General features: G+C 37.2%; 1 protein-coding gene across 1 annotated transcript in view; it reads left to right on the top strand.

Moving 5' to 3' along the window:
* Positions 1-23,402, top strand: part of LOC142832304 (leucine zipper protein 2-like) — a 385,340-nt gene that overhangs the window by 295,558 nt on the left and 66,380 nt on the right. Inside the window, exon 6 of the mRNA XM_075942703.1 lies at positions 13,579-13,641. Coding sequence (XP_075798818.1) covers positions 13,579-13,641 — 63 coding nt within the window. The remainder of the gene's footprint in view (positions 1-13,578; positions 13,642-23,402) is intronic.

Genomic DNA, 23,402 nt, shown 5'->3' with positions numbered 1-23,402 from the left:
GATATTTACTAAATTCATTTTTGAGGACCTGTTCTTTGCTGGTAAGTTAGGCTGTGGTAGATAACAGCGCAAGAATCACAGCTTGCAAACTTAAAACAGATGCCAGGAGCTGCCCGTGTGTGCAGAGGAAGTATCAACTGTCCACGTTCCTTGGGAATAAATGATAATTTGTGAACATTGAATAACATGCTTGTAGATCATGGTGTCCCTGTTTTGAGATGAGAAAATGTTTATGTCCTAACTTATCAGATATTCATGCTATTACTTCCTTTCCATTCCCAAGCCTCGTCTCAGAGGATCACAGGAATGCTGGTTTGAAGTTCTATGTTGAGGATGCTCAACTGTGGTCAAATGAAGAAACAGGGCAGATGTGCCACTTTGGGTGACGGATATTCAGGGTTACCCTCAGCAATGTCGCAATCCTCATCAGCAAGTCTCCTCCACTCTTCCATCCATTCACATTATTTTTCTGTAAACGAATGCTGGGAGCAACTGCTCCTGGCACTGGAAGCATCGGAATATCAGGCAGAGATTCAGTTTCAATTAAGACTCAAAATTCAAAACTGAATATAAACAGCAGGGAAACGAAAAGCACATAAATATAAAATAATGATCCATCTTATAATAATCAGAAAACTTTGTAGCCTTTGTATCCACACTCTTGCATGTATGCACAGACTTTCCACAGCTCATGTCATGCTGCTTTGCACATTGATATTCTTTCACTTGAACTGTATTTGGCTCTGAAAAGTCTCAGGGAAATACTAAATACCATCAAAGTAACAATGTAGATCTTGGAAACAACACATAATCACATCATATAGTCATCTGAAATGTTTACTGCCTTTTGGACTTAAGTTCACACATGTAAATTTTTATCCAATTTAATTCAAAACGTGGATACCATTATTTCTGCAGTTTTAGTTAATATTACATTAACACAGTCAAAAGCCTTACAGGATTTGTCATTTCCATGTGATCTTATGCAATGCACACGAACATATACAAATGTGTATTTATACAAGTATGTGAATTATTGTCATTTTTTCTAAAATTTGGAGCAGAATTTTATATATTTCCTTTCAAAATTTATTTTCCACATAAGTAATATGAATATACATTACAGAGATGAGTTGTGGATCTAAATTATTCTTTGTCAGTGCCTATGTAATGAGCATCTGTATTGCATTCGTTTGTCTTTGTATCTCTTGTCTTCCCTAATTAGAAAAGTGGATAATTTAAAAACATTTAGTACACAATTTATGTTTTTATTTCTAAGACTGAAAACAGAGTCTGAAAGACAAATGTCACTGCATAACTAAGAATGAACTTAAAACACTCACTAGTAAGTGAAAACTTAAATATTTTAAAAAAATACCTTTGTATTGGTCAACTACTCTTGTGTGTGGGGTCTGTTCAGAAGTTTTCTTAAGATATTAAGTGGCATTCCTTTGGAGAAAACTATACTGCAGCCTTTGACTACAGATGTCAACTGCAAATAGTTTCTTGGTAGGGAAGGGACTCTCTATGTCCACTTCCTTCTCTCAGTACTGGAGCCCGTATTTCTTTTTTTAATTTTGTTTTGTTTTGAAAGAGAAAGAGGGGAAAACATAAAATTGGTTGGGTAGGGAAGTAGAAAGACTCTGGGAAGAGTCGGGGAGGGGAGGATAAAACATGATCAAAATACATTCTAATAAAATATTAATATTTAATTTTTCCTTTTATTCTTGAGATTATAACATGATTACAGCATTTCCTTCCCTCCAAACCCTCCCATAAACCCTTCCTTGCTCTCTTTAAAATTCATGGCCTCTTTCTTCATTATTTGTTGTTATGTGGATATATGTATACACATACGTATATCCCTAAATATAACGTGCTCAGTCTGTATAGAGCTACTAGGATGTATGTTTTCAGGGCTGACCATTCGTTACTGGCCAAGCAGCTGGTGTCCTCTCCTGCAGATAAAACGATTTCTCCTACTCTTAGCACACCTTAGTCATCTATAGTATTTTATGTAGGGTAGAGACCCTACGGTCTTTCTCCTATCCACTTTGCATGTCTATCGCTGTTATCTTTGTTCAGCGCACACTGTAGAAAGTCATGTTAATGACTCTTCATGAGCCTCATAGACAGTATTAGAAGACACACTCTCATAGTAAATTCTGTGATCCTCTGTCTTGCGGTTCTTCCAGCCCTTCTTTCATAATGTTCCCTGAGCATTGGGTGTAGGAAAAATGCTCTCCCTGTAGCCACTGACACCGAGCTCCACAACCTGCCTTTCCATTGGTTGTAGTTTTATGTAATAGTCTCTGTCTTTTGAAAAGAAAAGTTTCCTTGATGTGGAGTGATGACTACACTTATCTGTGGGTAAAAGGACAAAATTTAGAATGTAGTTAAGATTATGCTCATCTAGCAAAGTCATAGCTATATGTTCCCCTCCAATATCCATAACTTCACACAAGTCTTGGATAATTGCCTAGGTTTCTGGTACCAAGCATGATTTGCCTCTTACTGGCAAGGTCTTAAAACCAATTAGAGAGTTCTTGGCTATGGTCAAGGTATGCTCCACCTCTGCACCCTTCATGTTATCATATTATGCTGGTTCTTATTATTCATAGGTGTCTCTCTTAGTCAGTGTTCTATTGCACTGAAGAGACACCATGACCTCAGCAACTCTTCTAAAGAAAAGCATTTAATTGGGACTTGCTTAGTTTCAGAGGTTTAGTCCATTATGATGGTGGCAGAAAACATGGTGGTTCACAAGCAGACATGATTCTGGAGAAGTAGCTGAGAGTTCTGCATCCTGAACCTCAGGCAACAGGAAGAGTTAGTAAGACACTGAGGCCTGGCTTGGTTTTCTGAAACTTCAAAGCCCTCTCCAGTGACACACTTTCTCCTACAAGGCTACACCTACCCACAGCAAGACCACACCTCCTAACTCTAAGTAGCACTACTCCATGATGACCAAGCATTCAAATATATGATCTTATGAGAGCCATTCTTATTCAAACTACCACAGTGTTACAGCTGGTGGGACTGTTGGTTGCTTCCCTCCTTCACAAGCTTGCATTTTTCCTTCTAGTATTATGAAGACTAGCCCTCATGGAAGAGACATTTGTGGCAGTTGCAGCCTAGAGTCCCTTGAGCCCTGTGTCTGAAGTGCATTCTTGTTTTCCAGAATAGATACTTCCTCAGATTCTACTTCTCTGGTCAAAGCAAGAGCAATAGCAGTAGCCTTTATGGTTTAGGAGTCTTGAACAACCCTGACCAACAACTCCAAACAGGGAAGACCATATCTTGCCAAGGTCAGCACAGAACCTGGAAAGGAGGATATTGGTAGACAGAAACACAGGACTTTGCACTGTTTATACTGGTTAACATATATTTAATATATACTGTCTATTATATATGCATAAATGTATACATTTATATACACACATATGGAAAGTATAGAAATATATGCATTTAATGGTTACATAGTTAATTGAAAAAAATAATGAATTCTCTGCTTAATTCTAAGAAGGTCTACTTTACCATGAAAGTTAAGAGTCTAGATTAAGATGTCATTTCCCTGAATATTAATCCATTCATTTTCTTTTCTTTGTTTTTTAATTCAACAAACATTCATTTACAGTTTTCTGTATAATGTGTGTTGGACTAAGCTCTGCTGTTGCATGGAAGAGGAGAAGGAACAAATAGAGCTCTGCTTCATTGCATTCCAGTTCAAGGGCTCTTCTAATTGAAGTGTGGGCTATCCTAGCCTTATGCAAGGTCTTTAGGATAAAGGTATCAATTGTTCTAAGTTCATTACATCAACATCTGCTCTGTTTCATTATGTTTTCTTTATTTAAAACAGAATTTTTTCCTCACATAAATCCTGATTACAGTTTCGCCTGTCTCTACTCTTCCTAGTTCCTTGTACCTCCCTTCCATCCAGATCCATTCCCTTTCTGTCTCTCTCCTGAATACAGGCTTCTAAAGGATAATGATAAAATAAAATAGTTAAAACAAAAACTAACATATTAAAGGTGGACAAAAAATGAACAGGAGAAAAGAACCCAAAAAAAGGAACAAGAAACTGAGACTCAATTATTCACACATTCAATAATCCCATAAAAATACTGAACTGGAAGCCATAATACATTTGCAGAGGATGGGGCAGACCCATGCAGGCACTGTGCAGACTGCCTCAGTTTCCATGTGTTCATATTAGCTTTGGTCTTGTTGTTTTAGATGGCCTTGTTTTCTTGGTTTCCTCCATCCCCTCTAGCTCTTACATTCTTTCCTCTTCTTCCAAGAGATTATCTGAGCCCTGAGGGGAGGAAATTGATGGACACATCCCATTTTGGGCTGAGTGTTCCAAAGTCTGTCATACTCTATATAATATCTGGCTGGGGATCTCTAGATTTGTTCCCATCTGATGCAGGAGGAAGCTTCCCTGGTGATGACTGAGGAAGGCACTGATCTATGAGTATAGCTGAGTGTGATTAGAAGCCATTATATATTAGGATGGTAGAATTTGGTTTTATCCTATGCCACGGGCTATCTATTCTCTGGTTCTTTGTAACCCTACCAGTGTCAGTTATAAATACCATATCTTGCAGTGATCCTTAAGTTAAACCAGTTATTGGTTTGTTTCTCCAACCAGCTTTGTGCCTGTGCTACCATTGCCCTAACATATCATGCAGATAGGACACCATCAGGGATCATTTGTGGCTGGCTTGGTGTTTATGTCTATCTTGTGATGGATTTAAGGTATTTTCCTGTAACAATGGTTGTAGAAACATAAGGATGAAAACTCTGTGTAAGCACCAGCTCAACATCTGTATCTTCAATGAGTTGTGTAGGTGTTACTTTTAACAATGGGGCCTTGCCATCAGTTTGACCTCTTCAGCTAATAACTCAATTATTAGTGAACCACTTCTGGAACTGGAAGCTTCATTTGGTGACAAATCAGAATGGCCAGTCAGGATTCTGTCTTCCCCACTATTTAGCAACATAATTTAGATCACTTTCAACCTTCATATTTGCATATATTTTAGGAAGCTTCTACTATGTCAGCTTTCCATAGTTTTCAAATGGCCTTTAATTTCAGTTGATTCACCTACATTTCTTCCTTTCTCCCCTTTTCCCCTCCCTGTCGCAACTTGATGCCTCCATTCCAGCCCCCTTAATCCTTCCATAATTCTTTATTACCCTTTCCTAACAAGTTTCTCTGTACCCCCTAGGTCCTTGCTCTACACCTAACCTCTATAGTTAGATGAAGTGGAGATTGATTATTACTGGCTTAACTGCTAATATCCACATATAAAGGAATGCATACTATATTTGGCTTTCCAGATCTGAGAAACCTCACTCAGGATGATTTTTTCCTAGTTCCATCTATTTATCTGTGGATATAATGATTTCAATTTTCTTTATCTGAGTAATACCCCATTACACAGCACATTTTATCTTTTCATTCATTGACAGAGACCTAGTTTGTTTCCAGAATCTGACTATTAGGATAAAAGCTGCAATGAACATTCATTCTGTAGTAGGATGAACCATCCTTGGAATATATCCCCAAGAGTGGTATAGATTCATCTTGGGGTAAATCAATTTCCATCTCTCTGAGGAATTATCACAGTGATTCCCATACTGGTTGTATAAGTGTGTACTACTACCAGCAATGGAAGAGTGTTTCTTCTAGTCCACATTCTTGCAGTATTAAAGTTTACTAGTTTTATTGATCTTAGCTATTCTGACAGGTGTAAGCAGAAATATCAAAGTAGTTTTGACTTGCATTTTCCTAATGGTTAAGGACATTGAAATTTTATGTGTCTCTTAGCCATTAGAGTCTCCTCTTCTGAAAATTCTCTGCTTATAACTGTAGTCCATTTTTAAATTGGGTTATTTTTTTTCTTAATATCTAGTTCTTTATTTATTTATATATTTTAGAGACTAGCCCTTTTTTGGATGTGTATTTGGTAAAAATATTTGCTTTCTGTTGGCTGCAACTTTGTCTGGATGATAGTTTCCTTTGCCTTATAGAAGATATTCAGTTTCATGAGGTACCATTAATTATTTGTTGATCTTAGTGCCTGCATTAACAGTGTTCTGCTCAGGAAGTCATTCCCTATGCCAATGAGTTCAAGACTACACCCTACTTTCTGTTCTAGCAGATCCAGTGTATCTAATTTTATGTTGAGGTTTAGATTTTGATTCATTTAGACTTTGATTCACTTAGAGTTATTACACATGTAGGGTAATAAGTATGATATGTTTGGATTCTTCTACATGTATTCATCCAGTTTGACCAGCACCATTATTTGAAGTCGCTATGTTTTTCTACTGTGTAGTTATAACTTCTTTAAAAAAAAAACCAGGTGTTCCTTAAACACATTGGCACAGGAGACCATTTCCTAAATATAACCCTCATATCACAGACACTGAGAGAAACAATAAATGGGACCTCCTGAAACTGAGACTCTTCTGTAAAACAAAGGACACGGTTTTACAGCTACCTAGAAAATGGGGGAAAAAAATCTTCACCAAACCCACATCAGACAGAGGGCTAATCTCCAAAATATAAAAAGAACTCACGAACTTAGACATCAAAAGGACAAATAACCCAATAAAAAATGGGGTACAGACCCAGACAAAGAACTCTGAACAGAAGAATCTAAAATGGCTAAAAGAAACTTAAATAAATGCTCAACATCCTTAGTCATCAGAGAAATACAAATCAAAACAACTCTGAGATTTCATCTTACAGCTCATATTGAGTAAGGCAACTCAGACCTAGAAAGACAAATATCATATGTACTCACTCATAAGTGGGTTTTAGACAGAAAGCAAAGAAAACCAGTCTACATTTCACAATCCCAGAGAATCTAGACAACAATGAGGACCCTAAGAGAGACATACATGGATCTAATGTACATGGGAAGTAGAAAAAGACAAGATCTCCTGAGTAAATTGGGAGGGAGCATGGGGACCACGGGAGAGAGGAGAACAGAGGAAAGGAAGGGAGCAGAGAAAAATGTGTAGCTCAGTAAAATCTAAAAAAAAAATTAAATAGAAAAAACTAGGTGTTCATAGGTACATTGATTTATGTATGGGCCTTCCATTCAATTCCAGTGATCAATCTATATGTTTTTGTGCCAATACAGTATACAAAAATGGTTTTTTAATAGTGTAACTCTGTAGTAATACTTGAAATTGGTTATAGTGATACTTCAGTACTTTGATTATTCAATGTTGTTTTAGCTATCCTGAGTTTTTTGTTGCTGTTTTTTCCATGTGAAGCTGAAAATTTTCCTTTTAAGATATGGAAAGAAGTGGGTTGGAATTTGGTGGGACTTGCATTGAATCATTGGATTGCCTTTGGTAGAATAGATACTTTTAATGTTAATCCTACTGATCCATGATCATAGGAGATCTTTCATCTTCTGATATCTTCAAATTTTTACTTCAAAGACCTGAAGTTTTCTCGTGCAAGTCTTTCACCTGCTTAAGTAAAGTTACCCCAAGATAATTTTCATTATTTGAAGCCATTGGAAAGGGTGTTGTTTCCTTGACTTCTTTTTATTTTTGTGCATTAATTTAGTATCCAGCTACTTTACTGAAAGAGTTTATCAAGGTTTTTGGTGGAATTTTTAGGATTACTTATGGATATGATTGTATCATCTGTAAATAAAGATATTATGATTTCTTCCATTCCAAATTGTATCTCATCTCCTTGATCTCCTACAGTTGTCTTATTGCTCTAAAAATTCAAGTACTATATTGAATAGGTACAGAGAGTGGACAACTTTGTCTTCTTCATGATTTTAGTGGAATTGCTTTGAGTTTCTTTCCATGTAAGTTGATGTTGGCTGTGGACTTGTTGTTAACTGCCTTTATTTATAAGGACATATCCCTTATGTCTCTAATCTCTCCAGGACTTTCATAATGAAGGTATGTTGAATTTTGTCAAAAACATCTTTTGCTTCTACTAAGATGATCATGTTGTTTTTGTCTTTCAGTCTATTATATGTAGGATCACATTTATCACTTTTTATGTTGAATCATCCCTGCATCTCTAAGATGAAGCCTATTTGATAATAGTGGGCAATCTTTTAGATATATGCTCTTAGGTTCAATTTAGAGAATTTTATTGACAATTTTGCATCTATGTTTGTAAGGGAAATTGTCTTTCATCATTGACTCTTTATGTGGTTTATATATCAGGGTAGCTGTGGCTTCATAAAATGAACTGGGCAATGATCCTTCTGTTTCTATTTTCTGGAATAATGTACGGAGTGTTGGCATAACTCTTTTTGAAAGTCTGGTAGAATTCTGCTCTAAGACCATCTGGCCATGGACACTTTTAAATGGAAGACTTTTTTATGTTTCTTATTGAGCTGTACATTTTTCTCCACTCCCCTCCCCTCACTTCCTCTACTTCCCCTGGAAGACTTTTATTAACTGCTGCTATTTCACTAGATGTTATGGATCTGTTTAAATTGCATGTCTGCTCTTAATTTTTTTTTACCTTTGACAAGTGGTATATATGTAGAAAATTATCCATTTCTTTTGGTAGAGTACAGGCTTTAAAAGTATAACCTTATGATTCTCTGGATTTCCTCACTGTTTCTTTATATATTCCCCTCTTCATTTCTAATTTAGATTCTCTCTCTCTCTCTCTCTCTCTCTCTCTCTCTCTCTCTCTCTCTGTTGATTTGCACAAGTGTTTGTCAATTTTACTGACTGTATCAAAGAACTAACTCTTTGTTTCATTGATTCTTTATAGTCTTTTTTTTCTATTTTATTGATTTCATCAATCAATGTTTTTATTTCTTGCTATCTACTCCTTTTGGGTGTGAGTTTTTCTTTTTGAACTAGAGCTTTCAGGTGTGGTGTGAAGTTACTAGTGTGACATCTCCGAATATTTTATGTTGGTACTTAGTGCTATGAAGTTGCCACCTAGAAACTTCTTCTTGTGTCACATATTTGGAGTATGTTGTACATTAATTTTTGTTCAATTCTAGAAAGTCTTTAATCTCTTTTCTGACTCGTTTTTCACTCAGGAGAGAGTTGTTTAGTTTCTAAGAGTTTGTAAGCTTTTTGTTGCTTCTGTTGTTGTTGATCTCCACCTTAATCCACAGTGGTCAGATAGGATGCAGGATGTTATTCCAATTTTATTGCATCTTTTGAGATTTGCGTTGTGCCTGTGTACCTGTTCAGTTTTGGAGAAAGTTCCATGTGGTGTTGAAGAAAGTATGTTCTTTTGTGTTTGGATGAAATGTCCTGTAGATATCTGTTGCATGAATTTGATTTTTAACATCAGTTAATTCCAGCATTTCTCTGTTTAGTTTTTGCTGGATGACTTGTCGCTGACAAGTGCAGGGTGCTAAAGTCTCCCACTAACCGTATGTGAAGGTCAAAACATGACTTAAGCTGTAGTAGTGTTTCTTTTACAAACTTAGGTGCATTTTTGTTTGGGGGCATAGATGTTAAAATTGAAGTGTCCTCTTGGATTTCTTTCCCTCTGATAAGTATGTAGTATCCTTCTCCATCTCTTTTGATTAGTTTTGGTTTGAAGTCTATTTTGTGAGATATTAAAGCAGCTATGTGAGCTTGTTTCTTAGGTCCATTTTCTAAGACTATGTTCTCCATCCTATTATTCTGTGATAGAGGTTCTTAAAGAAGAAATAAGTAAAATTTTTAAAGAAAACCCAAGAAATAAATAATCTCAGACCCATAAATCAAAAGGGAAACATACATACAAACATACTCCCCAAAATAATAACAGGAATCAACAAACAATCCTCATTAATATGACTCAAAAATCAGTGGTCTCAATTTCCCAATAAAAAGTCACAGACTAAGAGAATGAATGCAAAAAAAAGGAAAAAAGTATCCATTCTTCTGTTACATAAAAGAATACCTTAACATCAAGACATTTCTCCAGAATAAAATCAATCAAAAGAGACAAAGAAGGTCATTTCATATTAGTCACAGGAAAAAGCCATCAAGAAGAAATCTCAATACTGAATTCTATGCCCCAAATACAAGGGCACCCTCATATGTAAAAGAAACACTTCTAAAGCTTAAATCATACATTAAACCACACACACTAATAGTGGGAGACTTCAACACTCCCCTCTCACCACTGGACAGGTCATTAAGACATAAAATGAACAGAGATATAAGAGAACTAATAGATGTTATAACTCAAATTGACTTAACAAATATCTATAGAATATTCCATCTAAACCAAAAAGGATATACCTTCTTCTCAGCAACTCATGGAACCTGCCCAAAACTGACCACACACTCTGTAACAAAACAAATCTCAATAAATACAAAAAAAATGGTATAACCCAATGTACCATATCAGATCACCATGGTTTAAAACTACAAGTCAACAGCAATACTAATTCCAGAAAACCCACAAACACATGGAAATTAAATAGTCCTCATCTGAATCATCAATGGGTCAAGGAAGAAATAAAGGGAGAAATTAAAGACTTCCTAAAATTCAATGAAAATGACCACAGAACATACCCAAATTTATGGGACAAAATGAAAGTAGTGCTGAGAGGAAAGTTCATAGCACTAAGTACATTCACAAAGAAGCGGGAAAAATCCTACACTAGTGAATTAACAGAATATTGGAAAACTTTAGAACAAAAAGAAGCAAACTTCCCTAAGAGAACTAGATAGCAGGAAATAATCAACTTGAGATCTGAAATTAACAACATAGAAACAAAAAAAACAATACACAGAGAACCAATGAGACAAAAAGTTGGTTCTTTGAGAAAATCAACAAAATAGACAAACCTTTTTCCAAACTAACCAAAAGGCAGAGAGAGAACATCCAAATTAACAATATCAGAAATGAAAAGGGGGACATAACAACAGACACAGAGGCAATCATCAGATCATATTTTGAAAACCTGTACTCCACAAAATTGGAAAACTTAAAGGAAATGGACAACTTTCTGAATAAATATCACTTACCATAATTAAATCAAGACTAGATACACAAATCAAACAGACCTATAACTGTTGAAGAAATAGAAACAGTCGCTCCTGAGGTGCTGCGGTGAATTCCTCTCTTGTCACCAGCCCTGGCACTCTTCAAGAGCAGTGCGGTGGTCCTTTCTCCTCATCAATAAATTCACTAATTTTCCTTCATCAAGCCTTCCTAAAACTCGTTCGGTGACAGTAAAAACCTCAGCTATACCCAAGTAGGGAGACTGGTTAGGGGCTTCTGGAGTTACACTGTGTAAAAGGAAGTGATGTAAACAATTGAGGAAAGAGAGGAAAAATATTTTGGTCTATTTATTTCCTTATTGAAAGTTGTTTGTTTTTAAAATGAAATTTGAGGATGCTTTCTAAGGGTACTGAACAGGTTTACATTTGAGGAAGAAATATAATTAAGACAAACTATGGATAAAATTTTAAAAAACGAAAATAATTCTGCTCTAGGTAGGTGATATAAAGAGGTTATGATGTATCTCTTCAGCCCGAGCATGGTTTACTGGCCACTATGCTTGTTTGTTTGTGTTAGTTTAGAAAGCAGATGTAGTTTATGTGTTTGGAAGATTCCAGTTAGCTATATGGAAACTCCTTTTTTCTTTAAAAATTAAAAATGTGTGTGTGTATTAAAAAAAAAAAAGAAATAGAAACAGTCATCAAAAGTCTCCCAACCAAAAAAAGCCCAGGACCAGATGGTTTCAGCTCAGAATTCTACAAGATTTTCAAAGAAGAACTAATACCAATGCTCCTCAAATCGTTCCACACAACAGAAACAGAAGGAACATTGGCAACTCTTTTTATGAGTCTACAATGATCCAGATACCCAAATCACAGAAAGACATTACTAAGAAAGGTAATTACATACCAATCTCACTCATGAATTTCATGAATTTGGATGCAAAAATACTAAATAAAACAGGTTAACAGGTCACTCACTTCTGAGGCCTGAATCAGAACTAGCTTTTTTTTTTTTGCTAGCTGTATAATTTATTTTTTTTTATTGAGAAAAGGAGAAAAAAAAAACAAGTTTCCACCTCCTCCCAGCCTCCCATTTCCCTCCCCCTCCTCCCTCTGTTCTCCCCCTCCCCCCACTCCTTTCCCCCTCCCTCTCCAGTCCAAAGAGCAGTCAGGGTTTTCTGCCCTGTGGTAAGTCCTAGGTCCTCCCCCCTCCGTCCATATCTAGGAAGGTGAACATCCAAACTGGCTAGGCTCCCACAAAGCCAGCACATTACGTAGGATCAAAACCCCGTGCCATTGTCTTTTGCATCTCATCAGCCCTCATTGTTCAAATGGCCAAAAGACACTTAAGGTCATGCTCAACTTCCTTAGCAATCAGGGAAATGCAAATCAAAACAACTTTGAGATATCATCTTACACCTGTCAGAATGGCTAAAGCCAAAAACACCAAGGATAGCCTTTGCTGGAGAGGCTGTGGAGGAAGGGGTACCCTCATCCATTGCTGGTGGGAATGCAATCTTGTGCAACCACTATGGAAGTCAGTGTTTCGGTTTCTCAGGAAATTCGGGATCAACCTACCCCTGGACCCAGCAATACCACTCTTGGGAATATACCCAAGAGATGCCCTATCATATGACAAAAGCATTTGTTCAACTATGTTCATAGCAGTATTATTTGTAATAGCCAGAACCTGGAAACAACCTAGATGCCCTTCAATGGAAGAATGGATGAAGAAAGTATGGAATATATACACATCAGAGTACTACGCTGCGGTAAAAAACAATGACTTCTCGAATTTTGCATGCAAATGGATGGAAATAGAAAACACTATCCTGAGTGAGGTATCCCAGACCCCAAAAACTGAACATGGGATGTACTCACTCATAATTGGTTTCTAGAACTAGCTTTTAAACATGAAAGAACCTTTAAATATAACACTTATCCATAAGTTATAAGATTCTCAACCTAGTCTTCAAGGGCAATTCAGACTTTTGTTGAGATGTGGCTTTATTGTAATAGACAATAAGGTGCCCTTTGTGTCAGTGCCATGGGAGAGATGCTTGCAAGAAGGTCATATGGAGTGTTCATGTGGGGCCCAGGTTAGCTTATAAAACTACACATAACAGTAAAGAAACAGAAGTGAAGAAAAATTCTAGGTCAATTTTTGTATTTTAATTTTTTCTTTATATTTGTATGTGTGCCCACCATGTGTGTGTGTGTGTGTGTGTGTGTGTGTTGGTGTCTGTGTGTGTGTTCATCTGCATGTGTCATGGCATAACTGTGGTGATCATAAGACCACTTTTGGGAGTCAGTTCTCTCTTTCCATTATGTGGTTCCTTAAAATCAATCTCAGGCCATCTTGGTGGCAAGGACATTTACCTACTGAGCCATCTCGTTCACCAAAGTTTTTTTTTTTTGTTTTGAGTAAATATCTTAATAATAATTGATGATAATTTTAATCAGAAAATGGTTTTAGAATGAATAGTAAACTCTTTAGATAACACGTAACTTTAGTCTGTGAGCCAAACAGAGTGATATGGCTGAATTAAATGATAAAGTTCTTAATAATTTATCACCTTTTGCGTAAAATTCTCTTTCCTTCCTCAGAATAAAAGCTTGAAGAACAAATTGTTGTCCGGAAGCAAGCTGTGTGGAATTCATGCAAAAGAGGTGAGTAAATATGACTTTTTCACAAGTGTACCTGGTTAAGATTATTATTGAATTAAATCTTGTGTAATCTAAAGAACTAATGGCTTTTCCCCTAACACAAATGAAATACTGAATGCAAAATAAAATACATTTTAGTTTTTGTATGCATCTAGTTATTCCAACGTTACACAAATGAAAAAATAGAAATATACCCAATGTCATGTTCATAAAAATGAATTTTTAACACCTGTCCATTGTATGAACCAATTCTCCCCAGCAGGAAATTATAAGATGCCCACTGTATTTTCCTTAAGCTTTGTGACATTTATATGCCACCAGCAAAGTTCGTAGGATTGTATTAGCTTACCAGGTAAACAGACATGCTTGTTCTATTTCCTGTGCAATTAGATTTTCTTATATATAACTCAAGGAAGAACAAACATTTAGTCACAATAGTCAGTTTTATCTAACTCTGACCTGATGGTAAGTTCAAAATAGAAACAAAAAAAAAAAACAGCCCACAAATCACAATCCGAGAGAACCTAGATAACAATGAGGACCCTAAGAGAGATATACATAGATCTAATCTACATCGTTGTGGGGTAAAGGAAACACTCTTGCATTGCTGGTGGGAATGTAAGCTGGTATAGCCACTTTGGATGTCAGTGTGGCAATTTCTGTTAAAATTAGGAAACAACCTTTCTCTAGATCCAGTACTACCACTGTTGGGTAAATATCCAAAGGATGCTCAATCATGCCACAAGGACATGTTCTCAACTATGTTCATAGCAGCTTAGTTTGTCATAGCCAGGACCTGGAAACAACCTAAATGCCCCTCAACCAAAGAATGGATAAGGAAAATGTGGTACATTTACACAATGGAGTACAACACAGCAGAAAAAAAATAACAACAGCTTGAATTTTGCAAGAACATGGATGGAGCTAGAAAACAATATTTTGAGTGAGGTAACCCAGACACAGAAAGACAATTGTCACATGTACTCACTCATAGGTGGTTTTTAAACATAAAGCAAAGAAAGCCAGTCTACAAACCACAATCCCAGAGAATTTAGACAACAATGCAGACACTATGAGAGACTTACATAGATCTAATCTACATGGGAAATAGAAAAAGACATGATCTCCTGAGTAAATTGGGAGCATGGGGACCTTGAGAGAGGGTTGAAGGAGAGAGGGGAGCAGAGAAAAATGTAGAGCTCAATAAAAATCAATTTAAAAAAATAGAACTGTATCTTATAGGAACTATTAAAGAGAGTAGTAAAGTAATAGTGAAGTTTACAAGTGAGTGTAGGTTAAAGACAAGAGTGCCGGTGTCTCCGGGGCACTTAGAAAGCATACATGAAGAAAGCTCACCCATTGAAAATCCCATGAATTATAAGAAACAGGCAAGGAAGCATTAACATTCCAGGAAGACCTGATGTCTATGAAGAAAATGGGAAGGAACAAAGCTTAAGAGAAGAAAGATGACTTTAAAGTTTGAAAGTTGACCCCTTCAAAGATGTCCAGAAGGGAGACTGAGCTGCTTAAACAGGTCCATCATTGTCTAACTATGAAATTATCCTATTTCCCTTAAGTTACAAATACCTTTCTCATCACCTTTCTATAGGTGGAATAGGGAAATTAGGAAAAAACATAATCTCCCTTCCTCTCCTGCTTGTAAGAACAAGGTCACATGCTTAGGCAATATGAGGGCTCAAAATATATTCTAAGACAAAGCCATTATCAAGAATGCTATACTTCAAGCTTGCATGTAATATGATCATTTGGAGAATAAGTTTCATATATATACATGTATGTATATATATATATATATGAGAATGAATGAAATAAGCTGTAATTTGGCATCCATATATATATATATATATGGATAGGTATATATGGATATGGGTTTATATATGTATATATCCATCCATGTGTGCATGTATATATATATATGATATAAGTACGTACATACACAATGGATGGAAAACTTTAAGACATAGAAAGTAAGAGGTGTCGAGTCTCTATGAAAGGGAAAATAGAACTGCTTAGTTTGTGGATCTGATGCAAGGAAGGGCTTCATTTCATCGCATTTTGCTCTGTTTGGGTAAAAATCAGCATGACATTGTTCATATAATTGGGGTTGTTGAAACAGGAAAAATGGGCATTGGGAAAGCTTTGAATACTGTGATATAGTAAATAGAGTGGTGTTTTAAATAAGAAGTGTCTAAGCCACGTGTGGTGCAGGTACCTGTGATACCAACACCTGGGCTATAAGACGGGAAAATCAAGAGTTCAAGGTCACTCTAACCCACAACACTGATTCTTGAGGGAGCCATTCAAGACTCTATCTCAAAAAACAACAACAGAAAAGGGAAAATAGCTGGATAAAAGTTGCACTGAACATGTAATCAGATCCTCACAAAACTCAAGTAGAGGGGAGAAGGGGGCCCTAGATGTATCACTGGAGTTTAGAAAATTAAAGAGTTCCTCCATTTATCCTCTTCATTCAAGAATGTTCCTAATTTCCCTCAGTTCAATGAAAATTAAATCTCATTTGTTCATCATTGTGTTCTTCATGTAATCGCCTTAATGGTCGAAATGCAGTTAAGTTCATATAATTTATTCATTTTGCCATATCTTGTTAAATATTTATAGAATAATATCAGAGCTCAGTATTCTGGGTTAAAAGGGAAATGTTTACACTGTCAAAATAGTATTTTAGAATAATATGTGCAAAATTTTATTATTTGATTCATCATTATTTCTTTTTTTTTTATTATTTTTTAATGTATTTTTATTGATAAAAGGAGAATAAAGAAAAGAAAGAAAAAAAACAAATTTCCACCTCCTCCCAGCCTCCCATTTCCCTCCCCCTCCTCCCATTCTTCTCCCCCTCCTCCCACCCCTCTCCCCTTCCCCCCACTTTTCTCCCCCTCCCTCTCCAGTCCAAAGAGCAGTCAGGGTTCCCTGCCCTGTGGTAAGTCCTAGGTCCTCCCCCCTCCGTCCATATCTAGGAAGGTGAACATCCAAACTGGCTAGGCTCCCACCAAGCCAGCACATTGCGTTGGATCAAAACCGCGTGCCATTGTCCTTGGCGTCTCATCAGCCCTCATTGTCGTCATGTTCAGAGAGTCCAGTTTTATCCCATGCTTTTTTTTGGTAACAGTCCAGCTGGCCTTGGTGAGCTCCCAGTAGATCAGCTCCACTGTCTCAGTGTGTGGGTGCACCCCTCGTGGTCCCGACTTCTTTGCTCATGTTCTCCCTCCTTCTGCTCCTTCTTGGGACCTTGGGAGCTCTATCCAGTGTTCCAGTGTGGGTCTCTGTCTCTATCTCCATCCGTCGCCAGATGAAAGTTCTAGGATGATATGCATGATATTCGTAAGTATTGCTCTAGGATAGGGTCATTTCAGGTTCCCTATCCTCAGCTGCCCAAGGAACTAACTGGGGGCCTCAGCTTGGGCACCTGGGATCCCCTCTAGGGTCAAGTCTCCTGCCCATCCTAAAGTGGGTCCTTTAACTAAGAAATGGGGTTCCGTGCTCCCCTATCCAACCTTCCTTTATCCCGATCCTCCTGTTTCCCCAAGTCCCCCCTCCTTTCCTTCTACCTTTTCTCTCCCCATCTCCCCTTACCCCCATCCCACCCCACCCCCAACATCCCACTTTTCTCCCCGGCAATTTTGTATACTTCCCTTATCCAAGAGGATAACTATATGTTTTTCCTTGGGTTCACCTTCTTACTTAGCTTCTTTAGATTCGCCTATTGTAGACTCTGTGGTCCCTATTTATGGCTAGAAACCAATTATGAGTGAGTACATCCCATGTTCATCTTTTTGGGTCTGGGATACCTCACTCAGGATAGTGTTTTCTATTTCCATCCATTTGCATGCAAAATTCGAGAAGTCATTGTTTTTTACCGCAGCGTAGTACTCTAATGTGTATATATTCCATACTTTCTTCATCCATTCTTCCATTGAAGGGCATCTAGGTTGTTTCCAGGTTCTGGCTATTACAAATAATACTGCTATGAACATAGTTGAACAAATGCTTTTGACATATGATAGAGCATCTCTTGGGTAAATTCCCAAGAGTGGTATTGCTGGGTCGAGGGGTAGGTTGATCCCGAATTTCCTGAGAAACCGAAACACTGACTTCCACAGTGGTTGCACAAGATTGCATTCCCACCAGCAATGGATGAGTGTACCCCTTCCTCCACAGCCTCTCCAGCAAAGGCTATCCTTGGTGTTTTTGACTTTAGCCATTCTGACAGGTGTAAGATGATATCTCAAAGTTGTTTTGATTTGCATTTCCCTGATCGCTAAGGAGGTTGAACATGACCTTAAGTGTCTTTTGGCCATTTGAACTTCTTCTGTTGAGAATTCTCTGTTCAGTTCAGTGCCCCATTTTTTAATTGGGTTAATTAGCCTTTTAAAGTCTAGTTTCTTGAGTTCTCTATATATTTTGGAGATCAGACCTTTGTCTGTTGTGGGGTTGGTGAAGATCTTCTCCCAGTAAGTAGGTTGCCTTTGTGCCTTAGTGACAGTGTCCTTTGCTTTACAGAAGCTTCTCAGTTTTAGTAGGTCCCATTTATTCAATGTTGCCCTTAATGTCTGTGCTTCTGGGGTTATACCTAAGAAGCGATCACCTGTGCCCATCTGTTGTAGGGTATTTCCCACTTTCTCTTCTATCAGGTTCAGTGTTATCGGGCTGATATTGAGGTCTTTAATCCATTTGGACTTGAGTTTTGTGCACGGTGATAGATATGGGTCTATTTTCATTCTTCTACAGGTTGACATCCAGTTGTGCCAGCACCATTTGTTGAAGATGCTTTCTTTCTTCCATTGTATACTTTTAGCTCCTTTATCGAAAATGAGGTGTTCATAGGTTTGTGGGATTAAATCCGGGTCTTCTATACGATTCCATTGGTCGACTTCTCTGTTTTTATGCCAGTACCACCCTGTTTTCATTAGTGTAGCTCTGTAATAGAGTTTGAAGTCAGGGATGGTAATGCCTCCAGACAATCCTTTATTGTATAGGATTGTTTTGGCTATCCTGGGTTTTTTGTTTTTCCATATAAAGTTGATTATTGTCCTCTCCATATCTGTGAAGAATTTTGATGGGATCTTGATGGGGATTGCATTGAATCTATAAATTGCCTTTGGTAGAATTGCCATTTTTACTATGTTGATCCTTCCAATCCAAGAGCAAGGGATGTCCATCCATTTTTTGGTATCCTCCTCAATTTCTTTCTTCAATGCCTTAAAGTTCTTATCAAATAGATCTTTCACTTCCTTGGTTAGATTTACCCCAAGATATTTTATGCTGTTTGTGGCTATCGTGAATGGAGAAGCTTCTCTGATTTCCCTCTCTGCTTCCATATCCTTTGTGTACAAGAGGGCGACTGATTTTTTGGAGTTGATCTTGTATCCTGCCACATTACTAAAGCTGTTTATCAGCCGTAAAAGTTCTTTGGTGGAGTTTTGGGGGTCGCTTATGTACACTATCATATCATCTGCGAATAACGAAAGTTTAACTTCTTCCTTTCCAATTCGAATCCCCTTGATCCCCTTATGTTGTCTTATTGCTATTGCTAGAACTTCCAGCACTATATTGAAGAGGTATGGTGAAAGTGGACAGCCTTGTCGTGTTCCTGAGTTAAGCGGGATGTCTTTGAGTTTCTCTCCGTTTAATTTGATGTTAGCTGTCGGTTTGCTGTATATAGCTTTTATTATATTTAGGTATGACCCTTGTATCCCTAATCTCTCCAAGACTTTTAACATAAATGGATGTTGAATTTTGTCAAATGCTTTTTCAGCATCTAATGAAATGATCATATGGTTTTTTTCTTTCAGTTTGTTTATATGCTGGATTACATTGATAGATTTTCGTATGTTGAACCAGCCCTGCATCTCAGGAATGAAGCCTACTTGATCATAATGTATAATTTTTCGGATATGTTCTTGGATTCGGTTTGCCAGTATTTTGTTGAGGATTTTTGCGTCTATATTCATGAGTGAGATCGGCCTGTAATTCTCTTTCCTGGTTGAGTCTTTGTGTGGTTTTGGTATCAGAGTAACTGTAGCTTCATAAAAGGAATTTGGAAGTGACCCTTCTGTTTCTATATTGTGGAATACATTGAGGAGAATAGGAATTAGGTCTTCTTGGAAGTTCTGGTAGAATTCCGCATTGAACCCATCTGGCCCTGGGCTTTTTTTGGTAGGGAGGTTTTTGATAACAGCTTCTAATTCTTCGCGACTTACAGGTCTGTTTAGATTGTTCACCTGGTCCTGGTTTAATTTTGGTAAATGGTATTTATCTAAAAAAGTGTCCATTTCTTTTACATTTTCCAGTTTAGTGGCATACAGGCTTTGTAGTAAGATCTAATGACTCTCTGAATTTCCTCTGTGTTTGTGGTTATGTCCCCCTTTTCATTCCTGATCTTATTAATTTGCGTGTTCTCTCTCTGCCGTTTGATTAGTTTGGATAGGGGTTTATCAATCTTGTTGATTTTCTCCAGGAACCAGCTTTTTGTTTCATTGATTCTTTGGACTGTTTTCTGTGTTTCAATTTTGTTGATTTCAGCCCTCAGTTTGATTATTTCCAATCTTCTACTCCTCCTAGGTGAGTCTGCTTCTTTTTTTTCTAGAGCTTTCAGGTGGGCTGTTAAGTCTTCAATATGTGCTTTCTCTGTTTTCTTTAAGTGGGCACTTAGTGCGATGAACTTTCCTCTTAGCACTGCTTTCATAGTGTCCCATAAGTTTGAGTATGTTGTTTCTTTATTTTCATTGAATTCCAGGAAGACTTTAATTTCTTTCTTTATTTCTTCCTTAATCCAGGTATGGTTCAGTAGTTGACTGTTCAGTTTCCATGAGTTTGTAGGCTTTCTGGGGGTAGCATTGTTGTTGAATTCTAACTTTAATCCATGGTGATCTGATAAGACGCAGGTGGTTACTAATATTTTTTTGTAACTGTGTAAGTTAGCTTTGCTACCGAGTATGTGGTCAATTTTCGAGAAGGTTCCATGAGCTGCAGAGAAGAAGGTATATTCTTTCCTGTTCGGGTGGAATAATCTATAGATGTCTGTTAAGTCCATTTGCTTCATTACCTCCATTAATTCTCTAATTTCTCTGTTAGGTTTCTGTTTGATTGACCTGTCCATTGGTGAGAGAGGAGTGTTGAAGTCTCCTACTATTAGTGTGTGTGGTTTGATGGCTGCCTTGAGTTTTAGTAATGTTTCTTTTACATATGTGGGTGCTTTTATATTAGGGGCGTAGATATTCAGAATTGAGACTTCATCCTGATGAATTGTTCCTGTTATGAGTATAAAATGTCCCTCTCCATCTCTTCTGATTGATTTAAGTTTGAAGTCAACTTTGTTAGAAATTAGTATGGCCACACCTGCTTGTTTCTTAGGTCCATTTGCTTGATAGGCCTTTTCCCAGCCCTTTACTCTGAGTAGGTGCCTGTCTTTGTGGTTGAGGTGTGTTTCTTGTAGACAGCAGAATGTTGGATCCTGTTTTCGTATCCAATCCCTTAGTCTGTGCCTTTTTATAGGTGAGTTGAGCCCATTGACATTAAGTGATATTAATGACCAGTGGTTGTTAACTCCGGTCACTTTTTTAGTAGTAGGGTTTGTGTGTTTCCCTTCTTTGAGATGCGCTAGTGAAAGGTCTCTAGATGACTGAGTTATTGTGGGCATTGTTGGACTCCTTGGTTAGTGATTTTCCTTCTATAATTTTCTGTAAGGCTGGATTTGTGGCTACGTATTGTTTAAATATGTTTTTATCCTGGAAAATTTTGTTTTCTCCATTTACAGTGAACGAAAGCTTGGCTGGATATAGTAGTGTGGGCTTGCATCCATGATCTCTTAGTTTTTGCAGTACATCTATCCAGGACCTTCTGGCTTTCATGGTTTCCATAGAGAAGTCAGGTGTAAGTCTGATAGGTTTACCTTTATAAGTAACTTGGCCTTTCTTAAAACAAAGTAACAATCTTTTGTGCTGGAGACTAGCTGAAAGCAGCTCATCATCTCGGCCACAGGCTCTCGGCTCTATACCCGCACAGGAATGAAATACACTGTGATTTGGCATAGAACACCATGTAATGTGCCTTTTCCCTGGGATATGTGAACAAATATGTATTCACTGCACATAGGGAACTAGAAGCAGAATGAATAGAGGCAGCTGCACCTCTAGAATCCTCACCACAGCTTGGGCAACAGCTCTTGAAGCTGCATCTCTCTGGCTTTGCTGCACAACCAAAGACAACTTAGCGAGTTAGAGATTCCCCTCTACCCCGAAATCACCACTGTTTCTATGACCTTGTTTGACACTGCCAGGAATCTTCTAAGTTCCTGGGATTCCTGGACATAGCGAACAATAATTAGCTTCCCGAGTCTTCAGAGCCAGCCTCCTCCCAGAGCTAATGTTTCAATCCAGAGAAAATAGTTATACTACAAACATTAAAAATAGTTATACTGCAAACCCAACACCATCTGCTGTTGCTACCACTATTATTTCATAAAGGGAAAGTTATTTGAACATAAATGTGTAGGAAAGAATTTCAGATTAGACTGTTGTCTCGTAAATAAGACCAAGGAGCTAAAATGTTCTGTCATGGTTGCCTACATTCTTGTCCTCCTAGCTGTCATTGTCATTATCACAGCTTTAATTAGCTCATGCACATGCAGACACTCCATGACCTTCATGATCTTTATGACCTGATATTTGGAATTGCATTTACAATTAGCAATGTATTAAAAATAAAATCACTGAGATTCCAAATCGTGTATAATTTTTAGAGGTTTATCCTTTTGATAGTTTTAACTTATCAAAATATTGCTGACAAGTTAAGACAGTTAGCATGTTATATGCTTCAAATTAGCATACATTACATAATAGATATATTACTTTAGATGTATTATTTTTGAATATTCTTCATGAAAATGTAAGAAAGGATTTTGCTTAACACCATACTGATAATTAGTCTGGACTATGAAATACAGATGACATGAGAGTACAAAGAATTCATATCTTCATGATAACACAAGCGAAGAAATCTACTATGATTCTACCATGTTGTAGTCACTAAATGTATACACACATACACACATCACAATAAAAAGTAGAAAATAAAATCTCAATTTAATTCTAATTTTATATACTAAAACCATCACCTAATGTTGCTTTAAACATTTGTTATTATATTGAAAAGTTTAGATCCTAATGCACACCTTCTATGCAAATAGATTATAAGTGGATATCAGAAATAGTTGACATTAGTCCTTCACCTCTCTGAGAAAATCCAGCACTAATTATCAGGACAGGTCACATGAATACTTACTATGAGCAGCAGTGATCTGCCGATTCTCACCCATACTTGTCAACTCTATTGAGAGACTCTTTGGCTTGGGTAAGAGTCCTGAAGACCAGGCAGAACAGGATTGTTCATTAGTAAAGTTAGTGGCCTAAGTGACGATAACCATGTGAATCAGAATTGCCATAGAGATAAACTTAGTGTGAGACAAGGCTCTGAATCGGTTATCATTATTTTGGATACTTGGGAGACTTTGTAATCAAAATAGTTATAGGAAGCATTAATTTCAACATAAAAGCAAAAGTGCCAGAGGTTGAAGGGTCATGTGCAAATATTCTTCATTAATAACCTCTGGCAAACCCATGTTTTTACTAGTAAGTTCAGTCTTCTGATCATGAGCATAGGACGTTTATCTGCCCCTATTAGAAAAAGAGAATTTAGGCAGACATGGGATGCTTTGCAAAAAA

Source organism: Microtus pennsylvanicus, chromosome 12, assembly GCF_037038515.1.
Source record: "Microtus pennsylvanicus isolate mMicPen1 chromosome 12, mMicPen1.hap1, whole genome shotgun sequence".
Taxonomy (NCBI): domain Eukaryota; kingdom Metazoa; phylum Chordata; class Mammalia; order Rodentia; family Cricetidae; genus Microtus; species Microtus pennsylvanicus.
Note: the sequence above shows the minus strand (reverse complement) of the source record. Positions and strands in the feature narration are given on the sequence as shown.